This window comes from Mustelus asterias, chromosome 6 (genome assembly GCF_964213995.1).
Source record: "Mustelus asterias chromosome 6, sMusAst1.hap1.1, whole genome shotgun sequence".
Classification (NCBI taxonomy): Eukaryota; Metazoa; Chordata; class Chondrichthyes; order Carcharhiniformes; family Triakidae; genus Mustelus; species Mustelus asterias.
Genome location: NC_135806.1, coordinates 142,562,864 through 142,578,531, shown reverse-complemented (window position 1 = coordinate 142,578,531; position 15,668 = coordinate 142,562,864). Strand labels below are relative to the sequence as shown.

The following is a 15,668-nucleotide window of genomic DNA, read 5'->3' as shown; positions in this document are numbered from 1 at the left end:
CCAATTTGATAATGTCCCGATCTCCTGTCTTTGTGAACCCGCACCCCCATCCCACCCCAATCCCCTTCCCCGTGACCCCATCCTGCCATCTTTCTCCAAGGACCCTAGAGTGAAGACTGGTGAAAGCTGTGGATTATTGGCAGCAGCCACTGCTCCCCGTGGTGTTGCTGGTAATGGAGTGTGTCCGGCTTCTGATTGTCCAGCAGCTCCTGGGGCAGGATTCCCACCTTACTGGGGAAGTGCTGCAATTAAATGTCCCCTGTGGGGCTGGGAGCCCCAGCGGCAGGGTTCCTGCTGCCAGTTAGGGATTGAATTCCCTCTCGACTTCTAGTGAAGGGGGTGGCTGAGGTGCCACCAGTTTTTGGTGGCAGATGTTGAGCCCCTCATTAACTTCCACCCTTTGTTAGAGTTGTTTCAGGTAAGGAGATGGCAATCTGATAAAACCAGATCTTGCAAGGCAGAGCAGCTGGAACTTGTACTACATTCTTGATCATCTAACGTGTGTGGCAGATTCTGTGAAGCTTGTCTCAGTTGTCTGCACCCTGGCCTCCAGCTCAGATAATCACTGATTTGAACCTGTGTTCGTAGATATAGACTGATATGCAACACAGTCCTGAAGGAGTGCTGCACTGTCAGAAGCCCCATGCAAAGAACGTGAGCCCTGGCTCAAGAGGAAGCACTTTTTCCTCTGAATAACAACAACACGGTATTTATATACAGCATTTAATATAATAAAACATCCCTTGACACATCAACGTGTTATAAAACATTGAGGGTGGTAGATGTTTGGAATCTGCTGTCCAGTTTGGTGGTGGAGGCAGAAACCCTCAACTCATTTATAAGATACCTGGATCTGCACCTGAAGTGCTGTAACCTGCAAGGCAATGGACCAGCTGCTGGATGGTGGGATTAGACACCTTCTAAATTGATTTGTTTTTGGGCTGGCACAGACACAATGGGCTGAATGGCCTTGTTCTGTGCTATGATTTTCCTATGGTTCTAATACAGGTTATCTGGTTATTATCACATTGCTTTTGTAAGAGCTTGCTATGTGTAAATAGACTATCATGCAGGTAGGTCCTTGGACTAGTTAATGCCTCTCTGACCAACTGGAACCCATCATCACTGGAAAATGAGACAGCTGATGTCCTGATTACCTTGATGCCAGAATGCACTGGGTTTCTGCACCATTGTAATTCCTGTTAAACTACTGTTTGTCTGTTTCTCTATTGCAGATGGGTACATTAAGGTGACGTGTGTGGATATCAACTATGATGAGATAAAGAAGAAAACAGGTAGCAGGCCAAAAGAATCCATGCCCGTCATGAGGCAACCAGTCCAAGATCAGGAAGTCTATGACGATGTTGCACCAAATGATGACACGTAAGGAGACAGAAACCCTGCATGCAAGAGTTAGACTTCAAACATTCATCGATCTCAGTCCATGGGAGCAATTTTCAGCCCATATTCGCCGTCAGAGAGAACGGTGTCGCAGGCTGAAAATCCAGACAGAATCAGAAACTCATTCAGGAAAGGCATTTGACAAGGTCCCACATGGCAGACTGGTACAAAAACTAAAATCACATGGGATTCGGAGTGGGCTGGTTAGATGGATACAGAACTGGCTTGGTTATAGTAGACAGAGAATAGCGATGGAAGGGTGTTTTTCAGAATGGAAATCTGTAGATAGTGGTGTTGCGCAGGGATCAATGCTGGGACCTCTGTTGTTTAATCCAAACAAATGCGAGGTGATGCATTTTGGAGGATCAAATTTAGGCGTGAATTATACTGTAAATGGCAGAACCCTTAGGAACATTAACATACAGAGGGATCTAGATGTGCAGGTCCACAGTTCCCGAAAAGTGACAACACAGGTGGCCAAGGTGATTAAGAAGGCATATGGCATTCTTGCCTTCACTGGCCAGGGCATTGAGTACATGAGTTGGGAAATCATGATGCAGCTTTATAAAACCTTGGTTAGGCTGCATTTGGAGTATTGTGTGCAGTTCTGGTCACCACACTACCAGAAGGATGTGGAAGCTTGGAGAGAGTGCAAAGAAGGTTCACCAGGATGTTGCCTGGTCTTGAGGGTGTTGGCCATGAGGAGAGGTTGAATAAACTAGGATTGTTTTCACTGGAAAGATAGAGGCTGAGGGAGACCTGATAGAGGTCTACAAAATGATGAGAGGCACAGACAGGGTGGATAGTCAGAGGCTTTTTCCAAAGGTGGAAGTGTCAATTACAAGGGGCACAGGTTCAAGGTGAGAGGAGGAAAGTTTAAGGGAAATGTGCAGGGGAAGTTTTTCACACAGAGAGTGGTGGGTACCTGGAATGCGCAGCCAGAGGAGGTGGTGGAAACAGGCACATTAGCAACATTTAAGAGGCATCTGGATGGCTACATGAATAGTGAGGGAATAGAGGGATACGGACTGAGTAAGAGCAGAAGGTTTGTTTTTAGTTTAGTTAGGGCATCATGAGCAGCACAGGCTTGGAGGGCCAAAGAGCCTGTTCCTGTGCTGTACTTTCCTTTGAAACATTCAGGGCGTTTCACAGAGCCATATGTTAGAAATTGGATAGCCAAGCAAAGGAGGAAGCTTGGTCTAAGTGTTGTGTTTTAAGGAAGAGTGGGAGGTGATGTGGTTGAGCAGTTTAGAGAAGGAATTCCTGAGCGTTGGTTATAGCTTCACTAGTCCTGTAGACCCAGAAAGTTCAAAGACTGCAGTTTCCAAGTTTTAAAACCTTGAATGAGGAGGTATGGGTTGTTGGGGAGGATGTGAGGGAATAGAGAATGGGTAAGGTAACAAAGGGGTCAAAGGTGAAGAACGCTCCACTATTTTGCATAAGAGGACTGTGAAATGTTTGTGTATCAGCTTCTTGCAGGTTTATGCACTGGAGTCTCAGAATTGTTGTGAACGGTTGGCATGTTTTCTGTATGAAACACTGGCTCGACCTCAACCTCCCGTTCTTGGCACCACAGTTTAGAAAGATGTGAAGGCATTAGAGGGAGAGCAGAAAAGGTTCACAAGATTGGTTTCAGGAATGAGGGACTTCAGTTACATAGAAAGGCTGGAGATGCTGGGACCATTTCATAAAGAAGGAAAGGTTGAGAGGAGATTAGATAGAAGTGTTAAAAACTAAAAGGGTCTGGGTAGAGTAGATGGGGAGAAACTGGGGGAGATTCTCCCATTCTGCTGCACTGCTTTTTTAGCGTAACAGGTCCGGAGACTCCAGCGGGGGCAGTTTCGCTGGCTCCCCGTTGGGCGTCTGGGTCTCAGTGCATCTACCAGAGCCAGATTCCCGGCACTGTCAGCTCCATGCCAGACATCGGCGCGGAGCTGCATAATGTATGCAGTGCCTACTTTAAATATAATTTGAGTGCAATTAATGGGCCCGGGACTGAAATCTTTGGGCCCGCTAGCCTCTCCCCCCCACCCCGTCTCCGCCAGGGGTATTTCACTCCAGCGGGGATTACTATAGCTCCCCACTAACAGGGAGCTGGCGGCCTGACACCACTGAAATAAAGGAGGGGCAATTGAGGCCCCCCAGAGGGTTGGGCGCCAGGGGTGCCTCCTCAGCATTGGCAACTTGACAGTGCCAGCCTGGGCCCCTTGGCACTGCCCAAGGGGCAAAGTGCCAATGTCCAGAGGCCACATTGGCACTGCCCACCAGGCATGGGGCAGTGCCAAAGGGGCTGGGAGGCCTAATGGGACACGGGGGCCTGATGGGGAGATAATGATGTCTTGTATATTTACAAACTCAGCGCACAGTCCTGCACTGATAATGCTCAGGTGGACAGTTCATGCAGAGCAATGTTCCAAGGCACATATTGGTCTGAATGTGACAGGAGCAATCTGTATGCAAATAGATCCTTATCTCAAGTAAACATTAACCAAACTACCAGAAGACTTCTTCCATACTTCATCACCAGTAAATGGAATTTGTGAGCTGCTACTAATGTTCTTAATTCTGTCTCAAACTGTTGCTGATTTCAAATCATTTCTCCATTGTTCTCCAGGGGCCCTGGGAGCAGCAATACTGGGGGTGGTGGTGAGTATGAGATAAGCAATCATTCCCTATCTTTGACGTCACATTCTACCTCTGCATTTTATGCTCAGAGTGTGCCAACACTTTTTGTGTTTCTGTGAGGTTTCCTCACACGTTGTAAGGCCAAAGTCCTTCATCCCTGTGCTCCACATGAGAAAACTGGGTTAGAAACAACTGTGCTAAACTTAAGGAAGGGTAATTGCAAAGGAATGAGGACAGAGTTGGCTGGAGTAGACTGGGAAAGGAGTTAAACAGAAAAGACAGTTGATCATCAATGGCAGACATTTATGAAAATAGTTCATGACTCACAGCAAAGATACATCCCAATGAGGAAGAAGGATTCTAGAAAGGGAATGAATCAACCATGGCTAACCATGGAAGTTAAGGAAAATATTAAACTAAAAGAAAAAAAACAACAATGTGGTAGCAATGGTAAGCCAGAGTATTGAGAAAGTTTTATAGACCAACAAATGATGACCAAAAGAAATAAAGAGGGAAAAGATAAACTATGAAGGTAATCTAGCAAGTAATATAAAAATGGACAGTGAGAGCTTCTTTAAATATACAAAAGGGAAGAGAGAGGCCAAAGTGAACACAGGACCCTTAAGAGAATGAGACTGGAGAAATAATATTGGGGAACCAGACATGGCAGAGGATGGCAAAAGGGAGGGAGAGGAAATAAATACAATAATTATCACTAGAGAAAAAGTACTCCAGAAACTAATGGAGCTAAAGGCCGATAAATTCCCTGGACCAGATGGGTTGCATCTTAGGATATTAAAGAAAGTAGCTACATAGTGGATGCACTGGTAGTAATCTTCCAAGAATCCTTAAATTCTGGAAAAGTCCCAGGGGATTGGACAACTGCCAATGAAGTAACTTTATTCAAAAAGGGAGGAAGACAAAAATAGGTAACTATAGGCCAGTTAACTTAACATCTGTCATTGGAAAAATGTTGGAGTCTATTGTAAAAGATGTAATAGCAGAGCATTTAGAAATACACAGTATAATCAAGCAGAGTCAGCATGGCTTCAGGAAGGGGAAATAATGCCTGACAAATTGATTAGAATTCTTTGAGGTGGTAATGAGCAGAATAGTTAAAGGGGAACCAGTAGATGTAATATACTTGGATTTCCAAAAAGCGTTCAATAAGATGCCACACAAAAGGCTATTTAATAAGGTAAGAGCCCAGGATGTTGGAGGTAGCATATTAACATGGATAGAGGATTGGCTAACAAATAGACAACAGAGAGTTGGGATAAGACAGGCATTTTCCAGATGGCAACCTAGTAGAGTACCACAGGGATCAGTACTGGGGCTGCAGTTTTTAATGACTTGGACAAGGGGTGCGAATTCTCAGGGGGCTTGATAGGGTAGATGTTGAGAGGTTGTTTGCCCTGTAGAAGAATCAAGAAGCAGAGGGCATAACTCAGAAATAGCATTTAGGACAGAGAACATAGAACAGTACGACACAGAACAGGCCCTTCAGCCCACGATGTTGTGCCAAGCTTTATCTGAAATAAGATATCTGAACTTTATCTTCAACTTTATCTGAGCTTTCTCTGAAATCAGAGATAAGGAGAAATCTCTTCACAGAGGGTGTGAATCTTTGGAACTCTCTATCCCAGAAATTTGTTGATGCTTAGTTGTGATTATATTCAAGTTTGAGATCAATAATTCTTTATTAATTTGTGGGGTATGGGTGTCGCTGGCTGGCCAGCATTTATTGCCCATCCCTAATTGCCCTTGGAGGGCAGTTAAGGGTCAACCACATTGCTGTGGCTTTGGAGATACATGTAGGCCAGACCAGGTAAGAATGGTAGATTTCCTTCCCTAAAGGGCATTAGTGAACCAGGATGGGTTTTTTCCGACAATCAACAATGGTTTCATGATCATCAGTAGATTCATAATTCCAGATTTTTTTTTATAGAATTCAAATTACACCATCTGGTGTGGCAGGGATTCGAACCCAGGTCCCCAGAACATTAGCTGAGTTTCTTGTTTAATAGTCCAGCGATAATACTGCTAGGCCATTGCCTCCCCAAGCAGTTAGTAATGCTGCCTCACAGTCCCAGGGGCCCAGTTTCAATTCTGGTCTCGAATCACTGTCTGGTCATCAGTAGATTCTTAATTCCAAATTTTTTTTTATTGAATTCAAATTCCACCATCTGCCTGGCAGGATTCGAACCTGGGCCTCCAGAGCATTAGCTGAGTTTCTGGATTAATAGTCCAGCGATAATACCACTAGGCCATCGCCATTAGTATTTGGGTACTAAGGGACTCAAAGAACTTGGGGATAGAACAGGAAAGTAGAGTTCATATAGAAGTTTAAATATGATTGTATGAAATGGTGGAGCAGGTTGCACGGGGGTGCTGTACGGCCTGCTCTTAGCTTTTGTGTTTTTACCCAACTCCTCACTATGCTCCTTAGTCATTTTGGAACCACTTCCAATTTTCTTCTGAACACTCTCCATTTCAACATTCTTAGCTGCTAAATCATTCCCCATGGCAATTAACCTTTAGCTGAAAATGTTCCTCAGATTTCTCTCTTTGCCCTGCCTTCCCCGTCTGGTATTTGCATTTTTATGATGAATCCTTATGATTACTGCTGCCGTTCATCAAACCTCTCCTCCATGTTCCTTTCAAACTGTGGAGCTGACAGTTTTGTGTCTTTCTGTACATCTCAGGGTTCTTTCCTCCTCCTCCTTCAGGTGAAGAAATCTATGATGATGTCGATGGTATCCCTGAAGACATAAAGCCCAGGTAAGAATCATACTTGAGGGTGGGTCACCCTAAAGGTGCTGTGAGCTTGGACAGGGCTCATGGAAAGGGGTCACATTTTGAACTGATCCATCAGCTGCCCAATGAAAGGGATCAGGGGCCCAAATCAATTCCATAGCCAGACTTCATTTGACTTTAATCAGTTTGTTGACTTGCCTTTTTGGAAAAGCTCAGCAACCATTGGAAATCAGGCAGCTGCACCAGCCATATCGTCTAGGTCGGTTCAAGGTGAGGAGTGGCAATCGCAAGGAGGGGCTGTGGAGGGTTAAGCAACAGAAGGGAGTTGGAAAAGTGGGCTAAGGGATTTTTGCTGGATTAGGCAGTCACTTTAATCCTTCTTCTGGCTTGAGGGCTGGTGCTTGACCTAGTGAGCTGACAGTTAAGACCTGCTGAGGGTGGCTGGAGGATTGAGAGGGACTAACACCTCTGCCAAAACATGGAGCAAGTTCTTGTCATATTTACAGGCTGTGGGTGTCTGAATCAAACTTCTCCACTGATTCTGGCAGCAATGGAACATACAATGGCTCATTGCTGACCCAAATTCCAATATACTTAACCACTACACTGTTGGCAACTGTGGGTTAAGATTGAGGCATATGAATACATGGAACACTTGAAACAAATTTGAATGGAGGTTAATATTTCTTGTAGTAACAGCAGGAATAAATTAGCACAGCAGCACTGATTGGAATTTCTATCCTTCCATTCTCATATCCCAAACTAAGACTCTACCCAAGTACAACTATTATCCTGACTGTTCACATATATTACTACTATGAAAGGACCGTGTCAAGAATTAAACACATAAATAAATTATAACATCAGAACCTTCTTCCAAAATCCGAGCTTTGGGTTTTTGTTACAGTCAAAGATGCAATCCAATGGTCGTGGTCAAACACAAATTGGGTGACCAACTACAACAGAGCCTAGGATTTGTTAACTAGTAAATAATACCCTTCATGCTTTGAAGCCCTGTATCACAGGATGCCTCAAAGGCTGGGTCATGGTCCTGGGGCCTCCTGAAGAAGAAGAAGGTGGAGAAAGACGACAACGACAGAAAGGCGAGAGAAAAGGAGAACAGTGAAGTTCAGGGTGAAAATGGTGAACGCCCACTCCCGTAAGACACCAAACAGCAAGAGCACATTCTTACTAATAACTGCACTTGGTACTAACGTGTGGATGGTTTCTGCTAACTGCATGGAGTGCTTTAAAATTATCACTGACTCATTTATCAACGTCAAGACTGACCCTAACCTAATCAATACTGCTATACATTCAGTTAGGGCAGACTAGAGGCAAGTGTCCAGTTTCTGCAAATTCTTTCCCCATTTATTTTTCTTGCTCATTTTTCTTGCCCTCAAATTCACTCAATCTTCCTCCACCAGTAGCTCAGATGGTCTCTGGGCAATATTAGTGTTCATCTTCATCCATCTCCCAAGAGGTGAACATGTTAGGAAGCGATACTCTCTCTACCACCCTCTGCCCTATCCCAAACATCCACCACCAAGGTTTGATAGCTGGAAGGATTGCAGTACTGGACAGGCAAGCCAGTTAAATCTTACCCTGGTACGCTGTGACATTGAGTTCAATAACTCTGATCAATTATGGGCTGTCAGAAAGATTGACCATTGAAATCTGTGAATTGTTTGAATCATAGAATCCCCATAGTGCAGAAAGAGGCTATTCGGCCCATCGAGTCTGCACTGACAACAATCCCACCTCAGGCCCTATCCCCAGAACCCAATGCATTAACCTCACTAATCCCCCAGCCTACGCATCCCCTGACACTAAGGTCAATTTAGCATGGCCAATTCACCTAACCCGCATATCTTTGGACTGTGGGAGGAAACCGGAGCACCCGGAGGAAACCCATGCAGACACAAGGAGAACATGCAGACTCCACACAGTGACCCAAGCCGGGAATCGAACCCGGATCTCTGGAGCTGTGAGGCAGCAGTGCTAACCACTGTGCCACCATGCCACCCAGTTTGGTTCAGGAACATCTTCCAGGGAAGAAACCCTGCCTTCCTTGCCTGGTCTGGATAAACATATCCGTGGGCGGCACGGTAGCACAGTGGTTAGCACTGCTGCTTCACAGCTCCAGGGTCCCGGGTTCGATTCCCGGCTTGGGTCACTGTCTGTGTGGAGTTTTCACATTCTCCTCGTGTCTGCGTGGGTTTCCTCCGGGTGCTCCGGTTTCCTCCCACAGTCCAAAGATGTGCGGGTTAGGTTGATTGGCCAGGTTAAAAATTGCCCATTAGAATCCTGGGATGTGTAGGTTAGAGGGATTAGCGGGTAAATATGTGGGGGTAGGGCCTGGGTGGAATTGTGGTTGGTGCAGACTCGATGGGCCGAATGGCCTCCTTCTGCACTGTAGGGTTTCTATGATTTCTATATCCACCATATTATGTGGTTGACTCACAGCAACTGAGGACAAGAAATAATTGCAGCTTTGCCAGTGTCCCAGAAATAAAAATGTTAAAACTAATTCACTATTCACCTGGATCATCAAACTGAGCAACAGAAGTGAATTTGATGGCTTGACCGAGGTTATTCAGTCATTTTGGGAACAGGATACTTGTCTCCTGTGAGAGCCTTGTTCTGCATTAATCTGACCTCACAGTTTCAGTGAGGATTCATTCATTACTAATACCCTACCTAATGTTACTATTCAGGCAGCATGAGAAGCAGCCATAGACTTCAAGCTGCCAGGACCAAAACAGTTGCTGGTAATTAAGGCTTTCATCGTACATGTAGAATTGATTACTGCTCTTCTTAAAGGTTAGTGCAATTGATCAGAAAGTTAATCATTGCCAATCTACAGAGAATTTCCTCAAGTTGGGCACAATTTTCCCGGCCCATTGCACTGCTCGAGTTGCGCAGCGGGCCGGGAAATGTGAACAGCAGGGCTGGTCGCAACTTCCCCAGGCCACTTTTTACGGAATAGTCAGCCTCGTGCCGGGTAAGAGCATGAGGCAGATTACCATATGGAAATTGATATTTCAATGTTATTAGTGAGCCCGGGACAGTATCGTCTGGGCTTGCTAATGTTTCCCACCCCGCCGGGGGAGGTTCCCACCAGCGGGGATTAAGCTGGTCCCCAGCAATGGGGACCAGGCATGATGCCCTCACTGGTGGGGCAGAGGCCATTGAGGCCCTTCTGCGAGGTCAGGAAAGGGGTGGGTGCCTCTTGGGCAGTGCCAGTGTGCCAGGCTGGCACTGGCACCCTGGCACTGCCCACCAGTCACCGGGCAGTTTGAAGGTGGCGCGTTTGAGCTAATCAGTGGTAGTGTGGAAGGGGGGGGTGGAGGGGGGCACTACCGCTCTGCACAGTGATCAATGGGGGAGGGAGGGGGCGATCAGGGCTGGCCACGGGGGGCGGGGGGGAAATCAGGCTGGCCATTTGGGGGGGTGTCAGATCAGGCGACCGGTGTGGGGGGGCGAGGAGAGAATCATCGGGACGCAGGCATGGGGGTGGAGCGGGGGTTGGGGGTCAGTGCGCATGCGCCAATCTCCCTGGGAGATTGATCCGCTCAGCATGCTGCTATCGGCCTCTCAGGCAGGATTAGCCCCCCCCCCGCCTCCCTTACCAGTGTGAATACCCTGGCAGACACTGTGAAGCACAAAATGCCAGAAATTCGCCTAAGTGTGGCCAAAACCTGGGTGGGAAATTCTCTCATTTTCCCACTGGTTGGGCACTTAGCAATTTTTTCAGGAAATCGCCCCCACATCTCCTCTTGTATTTTTCTCCACCGATTTACCTGCCGATCAAAATTGCATAAGAACAGAGCCTGGACCCTCACAAAGGATTGGGAGGAACCATTCAACCCACCACCCACAACCAGTTCCTCCATTCAAATAGGTCATGCCTGATCTGTCTCTTGATTTAATTTATCACCATCCTCTTCTTGGTTTGGTAACACTTAATAGCCTTACTAACAAATATCTGAGATACAAGGCTAGAGGATAGAGCAATAGAAAAGCAGTGACAAGCATTTAAGGGGATAGTTCAGAATAAGTATATTCCTGCTGTAATGAAAGATTCTAAGGGGAGGACCCACCATCCGTGGTTAACTAAGAAGTTAAGAAAAGCATCAAACCTGAGGGAAAAGCCCATAACTGTGCAACGGTGATTGGCAGGTCAGATGATTGGTCAGAATATAAAGAACGCTAGAACATGGCTATAAGGTTAATCGGGAGAAAGAATTAAGAGTATGAGAGGAAGATGGTGAGAAAGGTAACAATGGATAGCAAGAATTTTGATAGCTATTTATAAAGGAAAAGAGTTAAGTGTGTGTCAGATCTATAGAGAGTGAGAATGGGGAGTTAATAGTAGATAATAAGGAAATGGTGGATGAAATGATTGAAATATTTTGCTTCAGGCCTCACTATGAAGGATACAAAAACATTGCAGGAACAGCTGTGAATCAGGAAGTGGCAGATAGAGAGGAACTTTGTGAAATTACAATCACCAGGGAAGCTGCGCTGAGCAAATTGATGAAGTTGTGAGTTGACAAGTTTCTGGGTCCTAATGGACTTCGTCCTAGGATCATAAAAGAGTCATAGAGTCAGAGAGGTTTACAGCATGGAAACAGGCCCTTCGGCCCAACCTGTCCATGCTGCCCTTTTTTAAAAACCCTTAAGCTAATCCCAATTGCCCGCGTTTGGCCCATATCCCTCTATACCCATCGTACCCATGTAACTGTCTGAACACTTTTCAAAAGACAAAATTGTACCCGCCTCTACTACTACCTCTGGCAGCTTGTTCCAGGTACTCACCACCCTCTATGTGAAAAAATTGCCCCTCTGGACACTTTTGTATCTCTCCCCTCTCACCTTAAACCTATGCCCTCTAGTTTTAGACTCCCCTACCTTTGGGAAAAGATATTGACTATCTAGCTGATCTGTGCCCCTCATTATTTTATAGACCTCTATAAGATCACCCCTCAGCCTCCTACGCTCCAGGGAAAAAAGTCCCAGTCTTTCCAGCCACTCCTTATAACTCAAACCATCAAGTCCCGGTAGCATCCTAGTAAGTTTTTTCTGCACTCTTTCTAGTTTAATAATATCTTTTCTCTAATAGAGTGGCTAAAGAGGTAGTAGATGAGTTGGTGTTAATTTTCCAAAAATCACTAGATTCTCGAAAGGTTCCATCAGACTGGAAAGTAGCAAATATAACCCCTCTGTTCAAGAAGGGAGGGAGGCAGAAAACGGGAAACTATAGACCAGTTAGCGTATCGTCTGCTATGGGGAAGATGTTAGAATTGGTCATTAAGGAGGCTTTAGCTAGACACTTAGAAAACTTCAAGGTAATCAGGATGTCAGCATGATTTTGTGAAAGGGAAATGATGTTTAACCAATTTATTGGAGTTTTTCTGTTGATAAAGGGGAACCTGTAAATATACTGTACTTGGATTTCCAGAACATGACAGAGTATTCCAGAGTATTCAAACAGAGAGTATGCATAATGGGTCTTTTTCTGATCGGTAGAATGTGACGAGTGGAGTCCTGCAGGGGTCTGTGCTGAAGCCTCAACTTTATACAATTTATATCAATGACTTAGATTAAGAGAGAGAGGTATGGTAGCTAAATTTGGAGGTGACACAAATATGAGTAGGCAAGAAGAAGACATAAGGAGGTTGCAGATGGATATTGATAGGTTGAGTGAGGGGGTAAAAATCTGGCAGATGGAATGTAATGTGGGGAAATGTCAAGTTGTTCACTTTGACAAGAAGAATAAAAAAGCAGAGGGTTACTTAAACAAAGAACAACGGCAGAATTCTGAGATGCAGAGGAATCTAGGCGTTCCGATGCACGAGGCACAAAAGGTTAGTTTGCAGGTACAGCAGGTAATCGAGAAGGCTCCTGGAATGTTATCCTTTATAATGAGAGAAATTGAATATAAACGTAAGGATGTGATGCTTCAGTTATACAGAGCATTGGTGAGACCACATCTCGAATATTGTGCAGTTATTGTCCCCTTATTTAAGGGAGGATGTAAATGAGTTGGAGGCAGTTAGAGTCATAGAGGTTTACAGCAAGGAAACAGGCCCTTTGACCCAACTTGTCCATGCCGCCCTTTTTTTTTTTAAAACCCCTAAGCTAATCCCAATTGCCCGCATTTGGCTCATATCCCTCTATACCCATCGTACCCATATAACTATCTAAATGCTTTTTAAAAGACAAAATTGTACCCGCCTCTACTACTACCTCTGACAGCTTGTTCCAGACACTCACCACCCTCTGTGTGAAAAAATTGCTCCTCTGGACACTTTTGTATCTCTCCTCTCTCACCTTAAACCTATGCCCTCTAGTTTTAGACTCCCCTACCTTTGGGAAAAAGATATTGACTATCTAGCTGATCTGTGCCCCTCATTATTTTATAGACCTCTATAAGATCACCCCTCAGCCTCCGACGCTCCAGAGAAAAAAGTCCCAGTCTATCCAGCCTCTCCTTATAACTCAATCCATCAAGTCCCGGTAGCATCCTGGTAAATCTTTTCTGCACTCTTTCTAGTTTACTAATATCCTTTCTATAATAGGGTGACCAGTTCAAAGGAGGTTTACTAGATTGATACCTTGAATGAGCGGTCTGGCTGTAGGCTTGGAAGGATCTATTGAAGGAAGCTTAGTGAATTTCCACAGTGAATCTTATAGATGCTACACAGCTGCCACTGTGTGCCAGTGGTAGAGGGAGTGAATATTGTGGAAGGGGTGTCAATCAGGCAGCTGTTTTACCCTGAAAGTTGGGAAGTTTAATTATCCTAATACAGACTGAAATGGTAATAGTGTATAAGGAACACAGTTTACTTCCAGAATGCAAAGTAAAACCACTACTGTGGTGTACACACACTAGTCCCCGCCTGGGTCTACAGTTCACCAGGCTTAGTCCTGGCCTGGACCCCACAGGAAGATCAATCAGCGAGTCCCCATGGATCCTGTGGGGGCTATCACAAAAGTATAAAATAATAAGAGGATAGCACAATTATGAACATTTCAGTATACAAATAATTTCAATTATTTAGGCAGTTTTTAGAAACATAATCCAGGACCAAAATTAGCAGTCACTTGAACAAATGTGTATTAATTAAGGACAAACAGCATGGAATTGTTATGGCCAAGAATTGCTTTGCTAACTTGCTGGGAGATTTTGATGAGATAACAGAGAGTTGATGGTGAGCTGTTGATGTGGTGTGCGCGGACTACCAAAAAGCATTTGATAAAGTACTCCACAATAGACTTGTCAGCAAAGTTAAAGCTCATGGAAATAAAAGGGAAACAGCAACATAGATACAAAATTGAATGACAGGAAACACAGAGTAGTGGTGAACAGTTATCAGACTACAGGAAGGTTTGTAGTAGAATTCCCCCAAGGTTCACTCTTAGGACCACTGCTCTTCCTGATGTACATTAGTGTTGTTAAAACTCTTACTGTGTTTACCCCAGTCCAACGCCGGCATCTCCACATCAGTACATTAATGATCCAGACCTTGGTGTACAGTGCACAAATTCAAAATTTGTAGACAAAAAGAAACTTTGAAGTATTGTATGTTGTCGGATTGGGAATAGATTTGTTGTTCTGCTGGGGTTGGTATTTGGGCTTCTGGTATTTCTTATTATTAAAAATTACCAGGACTCTGAAACCAACAGTAAGATTTACTGATAATGCTAAAATAGGCAGGCGAGCAAAAGCTGACAGTGCAGTTTGGGATTTGCAGGGAGAGTTTAGATCATTTATGCAAATCAGGAAGCAGATGCAAGATCACATGTTACCAGTGAAAAATGCAGGACTGTTAACAGCTGGAATAAAAGAATGTGCATAGCCAGTTTAAAAAAAAATTGGAACAGGATATGTGCAAGGTGAGACAAATTCTTCGAAAGGGGGCAAAAGTCATTTCTGAAAAACATCTGGACCATAATGTGAGGCAAACCAAAGACGTTAACACAATTACAATATCTGTAGACACCACAGTACAATGTAAATCAAAGGAGACGCAGTTGGGGTGATTACACTAATATAAGGTACAGTTCTGGATGGCACGCTATGAAAAGGCCAGAGAGAAATGAAGCAGAAAGGAGCAAAATAAATATTCTTTGTCTAAAAGGAAGTACCCATGAAAATGAGAGCAGGAAATTCCTCAGAATTATGGGTGGCATGGTGGCACAGTGGTTAGCACTGCGGCCTCACAGTGCCAGGGATCCAGGTTCAATTCTGGCCTTGGGTCACTGTCTGTGTGGAGTTTGCACGTTCTCCCCGTGTCTGGTGGGTTTCCTCCGGGTGCTCCAGTTTCCTCCCACAGCCCAAAGATGTGCAGGTTAGGTGGATTGGCCATGCTAAATTGCCCCTTAGTGTCTTCCAGGACCGGAAGATCCTGCTGTCGGGAAGGGCTGGAAAATCTCAATGTAAAACCAAGGGTACAATTCTAAGAGGGGTGCAGAAGCAGAGGGTGTATATGTGTAAGAGTCATTGAAGCTGGCAGGACAGGTTGAAAATGTGGTTCATAAAGCATATGGCATCTTGAGCTTTGTAAATAGGAACATGAGAATACAAAAGCAAGCAAGTCAGAATAGAGCTGTATGAGACACTGCCATCTGCTGGACAAACTAAAAGGACCAACGTTTAAATAAACAGTCCCAGCTTTGACTGCAGTCATTTCATTATTAATAGTGTCATTTTCAGGGTAGGGAAAGGTGATTTGTCTGCACCAAGCTGAAACTCATAAGTCTGCTCAAACTATATGAAATTCTTGCAATAGAGAAATTCTGGCTTAAATATAAGCTTAGTTGGAACAATAAGGCGGCACGGTAGCGCAGTGGTTAGCACTGCTGCTTCACAGCTCCAG

General features: G+C 44.7%; 1 protein-coding gene across 8 annotated transcripts in view; it reads left to right on the top strand.

The window, feature by feature from the left end:
• Window positions 1-15,668, top strand: part of LOC144495199 (FYN-binding protein 1-like) — a 232,892-nt gene that overhangs the window by 176,066 nt on the left and 41,158 nt on the right. For 3 of the 8 annotated variants that reach the window (XM_078215251.1, XM_078215250.1, XM_078215248.1), the window contains 4 exons: window positions 1,236-1,383; window positions 4,016-4,047; window positions 6,732-6,807; window positions 7,796-7,942. In XM_078215251.1, coding sequence (XP_078071377.1) covers window positions 1,236-1,383; window positions 4,016-4,047; window positions 6,732-6,807; window positions 7,796-7,942 — 403 coding nt within the window. The remainder of the gene's footprint in view (window positions 1-1,235; window positions 1,384-4,015; window positions 4,048-6,731; window positions 6,808-7,795; window positions 7,943-15,668) is intronic. The other 5 variants (XM_078215256.1, XM_078215255.1, XM_078215254.1 and 2 more) reach the window with 2 other exon arrangements.